Here is a 13746-nt window from a genome sequence, read left to right as displayed (position 1 = left end):
ATGCTAACAATATGAGAAATAATCTTATAATGTAGTCATCTAAATACCCAAGTTCTTTGCTGAGTACACACACAAACAATTCATACTAACTACTCTAAAACTTTCTCTCCCAGGGAGGTTAATCATATACTCTGCAGTCTATGTAGAGGGAAAAAATGTTATTCAGAAATGAGTTGGAAAATAAATGAGTGGGAAAATAAATTAGTATGAATTTTGATTGGAGACCTATCAGAAGAAATATCTGTGATCAATTATTTGTCTTGCCAGGCTCCAAAAAACAGGGAAACTATTGCAACTCCACCAACATCCACTCCAAGAAAACAGTTTGGTTCTTCTCATGAAACAGTGCTAACGATGGAGTGGAGGTTCCCACAACGAAGCTGTCCTCTTGACATTCTGCATCGAAACCATGCAAAGCTTTGAAAGTGAGCAAGGCTCAAGGTGTCAAACTGTACAGTCTTTGAAGGAAGGCAGAAAGAGCAGACCATACGAGTCAGCTAAGATGCTCTTTTGGCAGCTACTGTTGCCATATCCTACACAAGTATGATTTTCAGTGTAGCTCCCAAAAGAAATGCTCTGGTGGGAGCATTTGTAGACTACTAATAGGGGATCCATCCAGCTGGATTTCTTCTATTCCTTTGGAAATTATCACAAACTCCAATTTATCAGATGCCTGGAAAAGCAACACAAGAATATCTGACAAATGATGATCTAATGTATTACTCAACAACTTCTCCATAACATGGGAAAAAGGCTTGCCTTTTCAAAGGGGATGTCTGATATTTAAACAACGTATATTACAAAGTCTCTTCAGAGTGAGTGGATTTAAGAAGAATAGCCTGAAACTCCCAGTTGGTCAATATTTAAATGGAGTAATTGAGGTAGGCCTCCTCCATTAAAAAAGAAAAAGTTACTAGTTTTCATGACGAATGACAGCTCACGAGATTATTCCTGTTAACTACAGTCACTTTGACATAGCTCTGGCCCCTGTGAAACCTTATGAAGCTCATGCAAGTAGCAGCTATAGTAGCAGAAAGAGCTCAGATCTGGTGATGGTAAAATGTTGATTTCAGGTCAGAAATATATTTCAGAAAGAAATTCTTCTTCTACGTGTATGTACATTATATCACATGCAGTGCCAATGATGATAGAAGGAACAACGATGCAGCCTGTGATTTTCTTTAGTACCTTGACATCATATCAGTAATGAAGACTAAATACATCATCATAAATAAAAGGAGTGCTCTTCCTGTATCAGCCAACTTTCACATTTGAGAGATCTATTTGATTTATTATTTTGTGTGGCTCTATATTAGCATATATGCATACATACACACTGTGGCTACAAATAATGGACTAGGAAAATGGACAAACACCTGAAAGACTTGAAAATCTTTTAAAATAAACCTCTTACATCTTATTTTGGAGATTTGTGTTAGCCTCTTCAGTACCTGAAAACAAGGATATTTGCAAGACTTCTATCATTATAAGCAGTACTACTATCTATGTAAATACTGTTTTCCAGCAAAAATGGAAATTCAGTATTCAGGACTCCTTAAAATCAAATCCTGCTTGTGACATATCAGAAAAAATTACAAATTCCATAATGCATAATATTATTTTTCTAATGTATCACTGGCCCATAATGAGAACCAATCTATTATATGGATTTTGCATTCAATCTTTTTGTCAAAAACTAAATAGTACATCAAAAGTTAATAACACTGGGGAGTTTAGAGATTAATACAAAAACAAATGGTGTATTACAATTTTTCTTTTGTTCTTCATTCACAATGATGAAACTGCTAGGATTTAACCTTTAAGGGTTAAAGAGTTTAATCAATGTCAATGTCTGATCTTCTGAAGGCGATAAAGAACAGTCTGTCTAGCGATACCCAACAGAACATCACTTTGTCAAGCCACAAAGCGCCCAAAAGCTTGTCAAGTAAGTTACCAGAAACCTCTTTGTGGTTAGAACTCAGCTCCTTCCTGCTTGACCTATTATTTGATATTTGACCACTTGGTTGCAAGACACTTGCTCTTTCCAGCTGAAATGTCACTGGGGCATCTTGTCAGCTCCCCGACATCTCGGCCTGACATACAATTTTACTTTTGTGTGCTACAAGGCAGAAAATGCAGGGCAATGGCCTTGCTTTAAATTCTGTCAGCATCAAAGATGGGCGTCACTCTTGGGTCCTACCAACAACAACAAAAAAGGAGTCTATTTGAAGGTCAAAACAGCCATTACTTTAAAGCCTTTCAGCTTAAACTAAATACATTACCTGCAACACTGGTTTGGGAACTGTCCTTATAAAGTACATAAACATATAATCAGAAATCCTCCCTGCACAATTGTTCTTTCTTATGAAATGCAGACTTGATAAAAGGGTGAGTTTTCAACGCCTGCAGGGACCAGATTCAGCAGTTAACTTAACTTGTTCAAATAGGCAAGTGGTATCATGTAGCTTTACAAGGAGCAACCTGACCTTCTCACATTGACCAGCAGTGACATTATTGTGCAGGAAGAGAAGCAGTCACATCATTTCTGTTTTGCACAACCTGCTTAAAGTTTGCAACTAAATGCTTGTCTTCAGTTGAGCTGACAAGAGAAAAGAGGGGGCTCAGTGAACCATGGCAGGGCTGCCATGAAATGACAGGAATCATTGGCATACATTTCAAATAGCTCTCTCAATCCTATTAAAGTATTGCAGTCCTGCTTTAAAATAGACAAGTATGAAACAACTTTGATAGATAGAGACTAAAATGGCTTATTGATTTTTTTTTTTTAAAGTCTGAGGAAAATTACCCCAAATGTGTCATTCTTTAACATTTAAAAATATATTACATAAAAAATGAGCAACTGCAATAAATAAAACTTAAAAAAAAATGTTTTGGTATGCAGGGAATGAGAAGCATAGAAATGTGAACCTATGAACACACATTTTCATAAAAATGTAAAATTAATGTCAAAAAATGCATATGCTGAACTACAACTCAAAAGTAGCAACAAAATTGCACTTTAATTGCATCATTTTACATTAATACATTTTTTTCCTTCTAAAAGATTATCGATACAAAGAATCTTAAAATCCATTTTCCATTGTTCTTTTGGGACTGGATGTGACATCCAGGCTGCAGGAATAGGCTGAAGATTGCAAACTGGTTCTATTGTGTGTAAAACTGTAGGATGTGTCAGGCTCAGTTTGTAATGGCAAAAAATCTGGGATATAATTCTGGTCCAGCTGAATTCCTAGCTTGAAGCCATGGTGATGTTTGAACTGTCTCTTGATTCCTGGAGTAAAATAAAATAATAAAAAAAACAAACCAAAAAGAATCTACACTCAGTATGAAACAAGCAGGAAAAATAATTTCTTTATACCATACACAAGTGTATGTATACGGAAATATTTGCAAACACTTGTTTCTTGCTGCAAATATTTATTTAAATTACATGATACTGAAAATCTGTATTAACCTTTGATAAGAAGCAGAAAAGGATGGGCTAATAAGCTTGTGGAATCTGCACTAAGTGCATTATCCTATGTTACTTGAGGTACTTCAAATGTTTACAGAAAACTTCTCTTTCTCCTCATTATTATTTTTAGGGTGCTTTTTTGATCAAGTAAACAAACTTATTCTACCAACTCTATATCTTTGTCATTAGGGAGAATATGCTATGCCACCCATGAAAGGTATTTTAAATAAATTTTACCATTACTTAAAATGAAATGCTCAGTAATCTTTTCAATGTTACTCTGTTAGAAGGTGGTAAGAGAATATACATTGAACGTATATTTTTTGGAAACATGATTCATATTTCAATGAGTCTAGACATTCAGTCAAACAGTTACAAAGGTTAGACCAGTTAAAATTCAACATTAAAGAACTAGCAGCACAAAAACATTGTGCATCCTACCTTTAAAGATTATAGATAATAGTAGTATATCCCCATCAATAATTTTCTAAAATGCTAAATAAAGAAACTCTGTATTCTCTCAAATATCCATAATAATGATAAACAAAGAAAATAGTATCATATTGTTCTTCTGTCTTTTACTGGCATATTTTAATCAATGCATTATATAGCTGTGGAAATTACAATGAATTATTTCATCAGGCCATAAAATTGTGAAAAATTCACATACAAAACATAACTATGAAAAAGATAAAAAGATACTGAAAGACTGTTATCTTATATTTGACTTTTTAAACACTCCTTGGCATTTCAAGAGGATACATCCATACATACACAAGCAGGTATAAACACAGACTCTAATGTATAGATTCATATATAGCCAAAGAGGAGACAGAGAGAGTAAGAGCGAGTGTGTGTCTATGTATTCATATTTCAACTAATCTAGAGATTCAATCAGATGTATAAACACATATTCATGCAAGATTCCCCTTTCCTCTGTTACTATTGTGGGAGAAAAATCAATGGTTGCCTCTAACATCTACTTCAACAGTTTCCTTTGGTATGGATTCTTTTGATTTCCTGAAACACCACAAGCTATCTTGTAACTACTCAAAAAAAAAAATAGGTTGTGCTAGACTTTTATGAAGAAACCATTTGGCAGCAAATTTAGATGATTGTTCCAGGGAGATATTTAAAATGATATAGTGTCCTGAATTTGCTAAATTCCGGTGGTTACAAGGATGAGACAACCAAAAGAAGTGGCAGTTACTGATCTCTAACACTCTAGCATTTCACTGCTCAACACTATGCAGAATGGAAACTATTAAAAGCACAAAAAAGCCTTGCTGCATTTATATCTGCACGTTTGAAATGAGATCTCAATAACAACATCCACCTATTATATTGATTAACAGTTTGCTGTTTGCATGCTTTAACTAACTGACCACATAGCCAAAATTTTCTCTAAAATAAGTCATTCGTATAAAAATTTGATAATATTAACAAATGCAAATAATATGTAATTCTAAAAGACTTTTCTGAGTGTAGGTAAATGAAATCTCTAAGACATAAGCTATAAACTGGTTTCACTCTGGGTAACAACTATCGAAGATTAATCTATATGTATTGGTTTGAACTGCTTTCAATGTCAAATTGATCTGAGTATCATTATCATTAAAAATCACCTGCTAAAATTAAACTCTCACACTACACTTTTTCCAGGTGCAGTGATTTTTATTTTTGAGGAATATGGCATCAACCTAAAAAGGAGATAAGAAATCAGATTTCCTTCGAGGGTTGTTAAAAAAAAGGAAAAAGGTATGAAACTTAATGATTGGCAGCAAGTCAACAGACTATGTTACAGTAAAAGCTTCATTGTTGGGGGGAAAAAAGCTCTGTTTTAGCTACCCAGACCCTCTGCTGTACTTTGTACCAAGAACAGAATACTATTCATCAAACAGAAGGGAAACAGGATCTTACACCAATGTGATTGATCTAAAAATATCTTGGCTGTTATTGATAAGAACTGTTTTGATCCCATACTATTATACACACTTGATGAACAAAAAAATAGCATTCTATATGTTAATTAAAAACAAACAAACAAAAAAAACAAACAAAAAACCCACAAAACACTTCACACTGTTACAGTACACTTTGGCTGAACACTTACCTGAATGCAGGAATTTTCAAGGCAGTTATAATTTCCCTAACAGACCCCTTTCAACATTATTGTACTTACAGACCTTCCTAAAACATGTATTAAACTGATAAACTCAAATGACTATGCCAGAGCTGTGATGGTAATCCATCATATAAATACGCATTTTGGTAATTTTTAGAAGAGGAATTATGTGTCTTAAATAAGCCCTACACAGGTACATCTTTACTGTAGCACTTATTTTCTCAACAACTGTAAATTATTTTGTCTAAACTGTTACACTTCATCAGGTAAATGGATATTTAGGACAAAATATATCTAGCCAGAATAGGCTCTCAAAATGTTTATGGAACACAGTAATTGGTCATGTTGCACAGTTATTTTTCAAAGACTGTCAAGTCTAAGTTTATGAAACATGTCTTCCCAAAAACCAAAATATGAAAGGTTACTCTAGATTATGAAATAATTGCTCTCTAAATTAGATTTAACTTAAACCACTTTTTAGTAATAGACAAGGAAAAAGGTTTCTAAAACAATTATACTCTGTGTTTTTCTTTGGTGACTAAGCTATGATCATACTTAGGAACTAGTTTGCAGATTGTCTCATGAAATATAAGCTGTTACACCAAAGTTAAAACTGATTTCTAGTGTGCTGCTTTCCTATGTATGACATTGTGGGCAATATTATAATACTGTCACATACTATACCCTTATGTATCTTTTTACTGAAATATCAGCCTCTTCAAAAACATCATGTTGTAATCACAGGCACTCCATTTTGATTTTATACAGCAGTACATACAGAATAATATGCACAGTTTGACACTTGGAATTAGAAGACTACACATATGTTTTGATAATGGTGCAAACAGATAACTATAAACCATTGTAAGAAGTATATTGTTTATCTTCAGTTGTAGCAGTACAAAATCTATAACCAGAGCTGAAACCACAAATCAGTCACCATGGTTTCAGCCTTCAAAGTTTATGCAAGGAAAATTTTACTGAACAATCACCTTTATTATAACCCACGGCAACTTATTCATTTTCTTCCATTATGTGTATGTTACAACAGTATCTCCTTCCAATTTTGGGATTTCCTACCGTTAATTTTTGTCACTTCAAACTGCTTTCAAATATTCAGTTTCAGAATACTGTAGCTTATACTTCCCTTCCACTTTCTTAACATTCACACACTTAAAACATGCAATGCTAAAAAAAAAAAAAAAAAAAAAAAAAAAAAAAAAAGCAAAAACTGGTAAGGTTCTTCATGAGTTAAGATTTCAGAGTTGTGAATAACAAACTTGCATATGTCATTTTGACCAAGATAAGTAAGAAACAAAAACACTTAAGAGTCAGAACAGACGATGACTGCGGTAAGGGACGGAATATAAGGGCAGAAAGAGTAATACAGAAATTACAATAAATATAATAACAGACTTAATTATGGACATTCCTTGGGTGCAGTTCAAAAGCAGAGGCTGCTGATAAGCTCAGTGTTGTATCACTTGCTGAACTGCACGGCCAAAGGCTGACAACCTACTGAAAATCAGTGTGAAAACCACACGATACCTGGTATATAAGACGCCTGTCAGCAAACAGACAAAGAAGCAGCATGCCAGTGTTTTCTTTTGAATTCCAGCATCCCCTAAAACCTCAGAAGAGGCTGTAGCACAGCCACTCAAGAGTAGGAAGTAGAAAGAAGCACAAAGTGAGCAGAGATGCAGAGAGTAATGGAGGAAAGTGGGTAAGGGTCAATATATTTCTCCATAATTGATTTCTGATAACGATTCCTTCTCATCTCTTTCCCTCATCCCAACTACCAGTAATACCAATAAACTGCAAACCAAATAGCCAGTCATGTTCTTCCCAGCTTCTCCTGTCTCTCATTGTGGATTGTACCACTGTTGGAGAAAATGCTCGTTTTTAATAACTATTGTGCAGCGTTACTGTGGAAAATCTTCCATTTCCCCACAAAAAGATGCAAACTTCCAGATCACTCAGAATCTCCTTCTCAGACTGCTGTTTCCAGCACTGAGCTGCCTTTTCCATAAAATGGCAGTTACCATCGACTTCCAATATACTGCTTAATCTTTTGGTGTTGGAAGTAGGTCAAAAGCCTTCTCTCACTCTCTGTCAAATAAAACAGCAGATTGACGAAAATGCTAAAAACTTGAGCTTCAAATGGAAAATAGGTGTCATTTTAATATAAAGCTAGTTAGCAAATTTTGTTATAACAAAAATGTATGTGAGTCAAAACAAGAGAGTTTGCTTCCCATGCCAATGATTTCACAGTTTTGTATGCTGAGGCAGCAGGGCTAAACTAGTGCTCTGACACAAGCACAAAGTAATAACACAGTAATATCCAGCATAAATTTTAATTGTCAGCACTCCTGTATGGATTCCACAAACATTTGCTCTAAGAAAATAATTCAATGGTTTGTCAGCTGAGTACGTATCAAGTCACAAAGGCAGACATACAAACACTTTCTTCCTTGGGTGCTGCTAGTCAACTACAGTAACAGCTTTCTTCATTACCAAAAAATTTCCTTTTCCATTTTCAGCAGTTTTGTACAAACAAAGGATTCTGAAATACTTGGAAGTTATAATTTTCTCCTTCTTTTATAGTACTTTAGCATTTAAAGTGTTCAGTGGAATCACTCTCTAGAGACTCCAATTAAAAACAGTTAAGAGAAATTTCATACTAGATTTATTTTTCTGAAATGAACTTCTCCTTCATTCAAACTTGGTATGTTTCAAACATACTTAAAATTGGCACATTTGAAGAACACGTGATCGGATTAATTATCACAGATTAACATCTTATCTTCGATGTTTTGTTGAATGAATGATTAAGAATTTGATCTTGCATTGGTAAATTTGATAATTTCTAAATATTTTGGTGAAAATTCACTACACAGCCTGCTTAGTATGTTTCTCTTCCAAATACTGCCTTGGAAAACAAATGAAAGTTTACAGTTTTCAGGTCAAGTTCTCTGTACTGCACGTTAGGAATACCAAAACATTAGGTAAATTATTGTAGTGCACTATTTTCATAGTGAAATATTTAGTCTACATTTTGATTTTGATCCAAGTTTCCGAATTCTTTAGTAATGGAATACAGTCTCACTAAAACGAGGGACTTACCAGTATCCTTCCACTTCCTCAGGAATAAAGGCAACTTCTATTGATTTACTTTTAACCTGACTAGCAAACTTGAATCACTATTGCTGTGTTGTGCTGTGTATTGCAACCATCATTGAAGGGTATACTGTACTCTTACTAAACTGTTGTGCCATTTTTCCATGCTTTGCCTCAGTATATGATATTGTCGTCATCTTCAACCAATGCTCCTCTCAGTTCTAGCAAGTTCTATCCTAGTACATGAGTTTTCCCACGGATTCTCACTGCCTCTGACCAGTACGTGCATCTGTGATGGTTGTCTTCACAGTTTTGCTTCTTTCCAGCCAGAAGATGAGAGAAAGACTACAATTAGAGGCTAAATTGCATATGATTTCAATACCATGCTGAGGTACAAGCTCATGAGCTCATGGAGTAGTCCTCTACACTTAGCCTCTTTTCCTGCCAGTAACAGTGGGAAAACATTCCCTATTTAATAGTTTAAGGTGTCAAGCCTCATATTCTCCTGAGAAATATATCCAGTCATCAGCTGAACTCCTAGGTGTAAGCCTTCAAAGTCCGATGTAAGCCTTCAAAGTTTCTTGAATTGCATATATACTGCCATTCTAGCAGAAAAAGAGGAAAAAGTGTATTTACATTCATTTTGCCAAACATTAGCATCTTCTGTCCAATCATTTGAATGCAGAAGTGTTAGAAGAAAACAGCTTAGAGAACAAGGGTTGACATAGACAGTGTGAAATCTTAAGGTGCTTGAATGCAATGAGGGAGAAAGTGAGACAGAACCACATTTCATCTCCCTAACTGTGCTATAGTCCACATGAACTTTGTGACAGGTCTCTGTCTCTCAGCCACACTTGACTAGCTTCTGCTGACATTCAGCTGTCAGACAGCAACCCTTTACCATGCCCCTAACATGCTCTACAGCTTCACCCAATTAACTCGCTTTCACTTGACATTGCAGCAAAAAGCTTCATAATAGGTGGTCGAGGTGCATGGTGTCTGCTTGCCCTCTAACTACTCACGCAGAGCAAGATGCTTAGCTACTTTCCTTTTTGTCTGTTTGCTGAGAATTGGTGCAACTACATAGTCATCCTATACTAAACTAGACAAGGAAACCTGAACTCTGCCAGCAGTGCATTAATGTATTTTTTTTACCATAGACTAATTTTAAAGCAGAATTCTACAGCTAATCATCAGAAATATCTTGGCAAAGAAGAAATTGCAATGATTCAGTAAAATGCTTCAATCACTTTACAATTATGAAATATAATTTGTATCAGTAATATGGATATAAGGGGAAAAGACAAAAAAAGTAATTATTTCTAATAGCAATATTTTACAGCAGAAAGGAGAAAGGTCTAGAAACAATGAAAGAATATTTATGATTCATCTTTCTTGCATTAGAAAATCTTTAGGAATTCAAAGGATTAATTTTTGCTGTGTATTTCTGCCAAAAATGCAGTATTTTTAAGGAATAATGTTCTGAACAATAGATCTATGTGGCTAAAAAAACAAATGAATTACTTAAAAAACAGGAAAGACATTTTAAGGGTCCACTTTATTTAAACTGAGAATAAGCATGAAACTTATGTGCTGTTCTTTGCAAACAGATGCACTGAGAATATTCCAGCTTGCTCACTACTTCTCTCAAATGTATTTTCATTAAATATATGAATTAGTTCAGAAAGCCCTGAAAACCTATATGTAGGTGAATATTTACTGATAATATTTGAGTATCTTTTGATGAAGAGGTATATTACCAAAGATGGAACAATCTAGATGAGCACTAATATCCGATCAGGGGATTATAAAAGTAGCTGCAGTGAATGTCTTGTGGTAGCCTTATATGTTTCAATTATTAGACCTCCAGAAAGGCAAGACTTGAAAGATTACCCATCGATTCCTTTCACTTTCTGTGTGTTTACTGAACTACAGTAAGTTCAGATGGATTGTGTTACCTGTTTGCTTTCCCACCATATTTACAGTGACTAGTATCATTGAAATTTTCTCAAAAAACACTGAAAGAGCATTTTCCACACAGAATTCCATACAGAATCTGTTCTTTATGAACAGAAGCAGACATCCAGTTTTGTAGAAAGCAGATGCTCGAGAGAAGCTATAAGCATGAGGGAAGGAAACCCAAAACGAAATTTATTGACTGAGGTGTAAAGCAGACACCTCTCTCAACAGGAATTTATAGCAAGGACATAGAACCAACTTATCTCTATGAAATGTGGTGAAAAGAGGCAAGTCATAAGGACTTGGAATTCACACACCTCTAGAAGAGGTAACTGATTCTAAAATGGGTAGTTTTCAAGAATGAAAAAAAATACAGCAAACATCTCACTTAGGCTTCAAGCAGGAAAATGGTATTACTCAGACTTAAACTGAAGTGCCAGGGACATACAAGGCCTTTTAGTGGAGAAGATAACCACAGTTCTCTCCAAAAACCTTTAGATAAGCAAAGAATGATTTCTTTCCACTTGCTTGTGAAAATACAACCCTGTACTGTCCATAAACTTGAAGCAAGAAGGGAGATGCTGATCTCATGAACTGATACCTTTTAACATCCTATAATAAATTGTAGATTGAAGTTAGCTCTCAGGAGCCAAGGAAATTAGGATCAAACTGTATACAGACATGGTTAATGCAACCTATCTGCACCTATTTGAAAAAAGGACTGATTGCAATCTGTTATTCATAACACAAGCATTTGCATGTAGAGTAAGAACATCTGCATTTGCATTAAGCTACAGCCATATAACTCAGCTCATCCAAAATAATTGTATTAAACTAAGTGGACTTAAAAAGATGCTTAGATGATAGAGCAAAAAAAGGCACAATTACACTGCATGCTTAAAATTGAACTATTGTTGGTGTCGACCTTATTTTCTTGAAAGGAACATTTACTATTAAAATCATGAATATATTAAGAAGACAAAGGGCCCACCTTTACCACTGCCAATGCAGTGGGCATTTTCTGGATTATCCAGTGTAAATGTGAATGTGTGAAAACTCCAAACCAAAATCCTGATAAGGGCTCCATCTCTCTCCCTCTCCCTCATAAGCTAGATCACAGAAAGATTCATCAGGAGAAGGTACCTTTTGACTCCTAATAAGTTTGAGTTATTTTTCAGACTTTTGTTTGCTTATCTAAACCAAACATTCTGATGTTCATTCATGTCTAGTACAACTGAGTTTAAATAACTTTAGAAGGGAATTCCTCTTGCTCCCCCCTCCAATTGTACATTATATCTGATGAAGTGTGTATTCGTTAGAGAGCCATAAAGGGTAGCTGTATAACAGCAAAATTCTGGGAACACAGTGGAAGAGTTCTTTTAAGAGAGTTCTTTAAGATTTACTTAGTAAATCATTTAGGGAAACTACATCAGCTCATTTCATTCAATCTGATTTTAATCAAGAGTGCAGAGCTTTTTTAAAGCGTCAGAGAAAAATTATTTTTTAAGTGCTCACTGTACAGCTGAAACTGCAAACAAAAGCATAAGATATATTCAGCAGACAGGGCCAAATTCAGATTCTAATCACATTGTTACTCTAGCAAAGTAATGACATGTAATTCCTGACACTTAGTGCTGTGACTCCATTACCATTTATAAATTTTTAAATCAGAAACTAGCCAGAGAAGGTCTTCCTGCAATGTTACTTAAAAATAACAGTTGATATATGAATGGCCTAAAAAATACTTTAGGCTCAGTTTCAGTTGGTGGCTAACATGTAGGTCTTTTGTAAATGCAAGATCCAAATTATATTAACTGGGCAAGGAATCAAGCTTATCAGTTATAAACAACTTGAGTGTGGGTGAGCTAGGGTTACTGTCTCTATTGTTTTTGGCCCAATTCATATACACAGTAATACTTCAGACTGAGATTAAATAAAACCTACTAATTACTTCAACAAAACTTTGTATACTTATTAGATTCAAGAGTACAAGCAGCCTTTTAGAATTGCTCTTAGTTAGGTACCAGATCATCACTTTCTGTGAGGCTGAACATGCAGTCTGAGTAAGTCTACTACGCAAATTGAACTCATATTTCCTGCATACCAATCATATTTTATATGAATCAACATTAAAAAATGTTAATAGAATTTCATCCTTTGGTATATATATGCCAAATGTGTGTTCTGAAAGCACAAAAGAGTTAAAAAACAGAGTATCACAATACATATAACATTATAAACATTCACCAGGCATATAAAGTATCAGAAATTTCATGAGGAACATGGAAGAAAACTTGGAGGGAAGTTCCTTCAACTTTTTAATTTGTTTAGCATAGAAGTTGTAGTATATCTTTTAAAAATCTTTACATACAAGGACATCTCAGTAATTTGGTTCGTCTTCTAAGTTGCAGAATGATATCTTAAATTCCTGTTACTCAGAGCTCCTGATTAGATTACATTCCTTTAAAAAGTCAGTTACTCATAGCAAACCTCTGTGAGTTATTAAATTCAACTAGAAATTCTTAAAGCAATAGGATGTTTTGACATGCTCAAATTAAAATGAAACTGGAGGACTTTTAGTGTCAGGAAGCTTTGTAAAGTCCCGATTAAGTCATAAGATATGCCCAGGCACCCAGAAGAAATTACAATTATTTACAAGACCCCATAAAAGAAAAGCTAAAGTCACACATGGTCTGACAGACTAATATGAACCCCTTACCATCTGTCTATAACCACTGCATAAGCTGGTTGCTTTGTGATCAGATGAGATCTTTAGTATAAAACAAAGGCTGGAAAATTAGTGAATTATTTTTATGATGGTGGCTTCAGCCTAAAAGAGTTTACTTCATCAAATTAATCTTCTCTGTAATAACTACAGAGAACAAAAGGTTTCTCATAGAGGTAAACATACAAATTTAAAAAAGGAAAGTTTTGCAATGTCAGCTTTATAGTGACATTTAATGGGTTAACTATGTTTTTATGGGCCAAATACAGTCTGTGTCTGCACAAGACTCAGCAAGTGGTATCTTAAAACAACATAGCTTTAAAGGTTTGACAAGACCCTCTCTCC

The 13746-nt window shown here is 34.7% G+C and overlaps 1 protein-coding gene across 5 annotated transcripts in view; it reads right to left on the bottom strand.

The window, feature by feature from the left end:
• Positions 1-3001: 3001 nt before the first annotated feature.
• Positions 3002-13746, bottom strand: part of CCDC171 (coiled-coil domain containing 171) — a 152110-nt gene continuing 141365 nt past the window's right edge. For all 5 annotated transcript variants that reach the window (XM_062600270.1, XM_062600272.1, XM_062600271.1 and 2 more), the window contains one exon: positions 3002-3292. In XM_062600270.1, the coding sequence (XP_062456254.1) occupies positions 3251-3292 (42 nt within the window). In that variant the 3' untranslated portion in view covers positions 3002-3250. The remainder of the gene's footprint in view (positions 3293-13746) is intronic.

This window comes from Rhea pennata, chromosome Z (genome assembly GCF_028389875.1).
Source record: "Rhea pennata isolate bPtePen1 chromosome Z, bPtePen1.pri, whole genome shotgun sequence".
NCBI classification, from domain to species: domain Eukaryota; kingdom Metazoa; phylum Chordata; class Aves; order Rheiformes; family Rheidae; genus Rhea; species Rhea pennata.
This window is presented reverse-complemented; position numbering and strand designations above follow the sequence as displayed.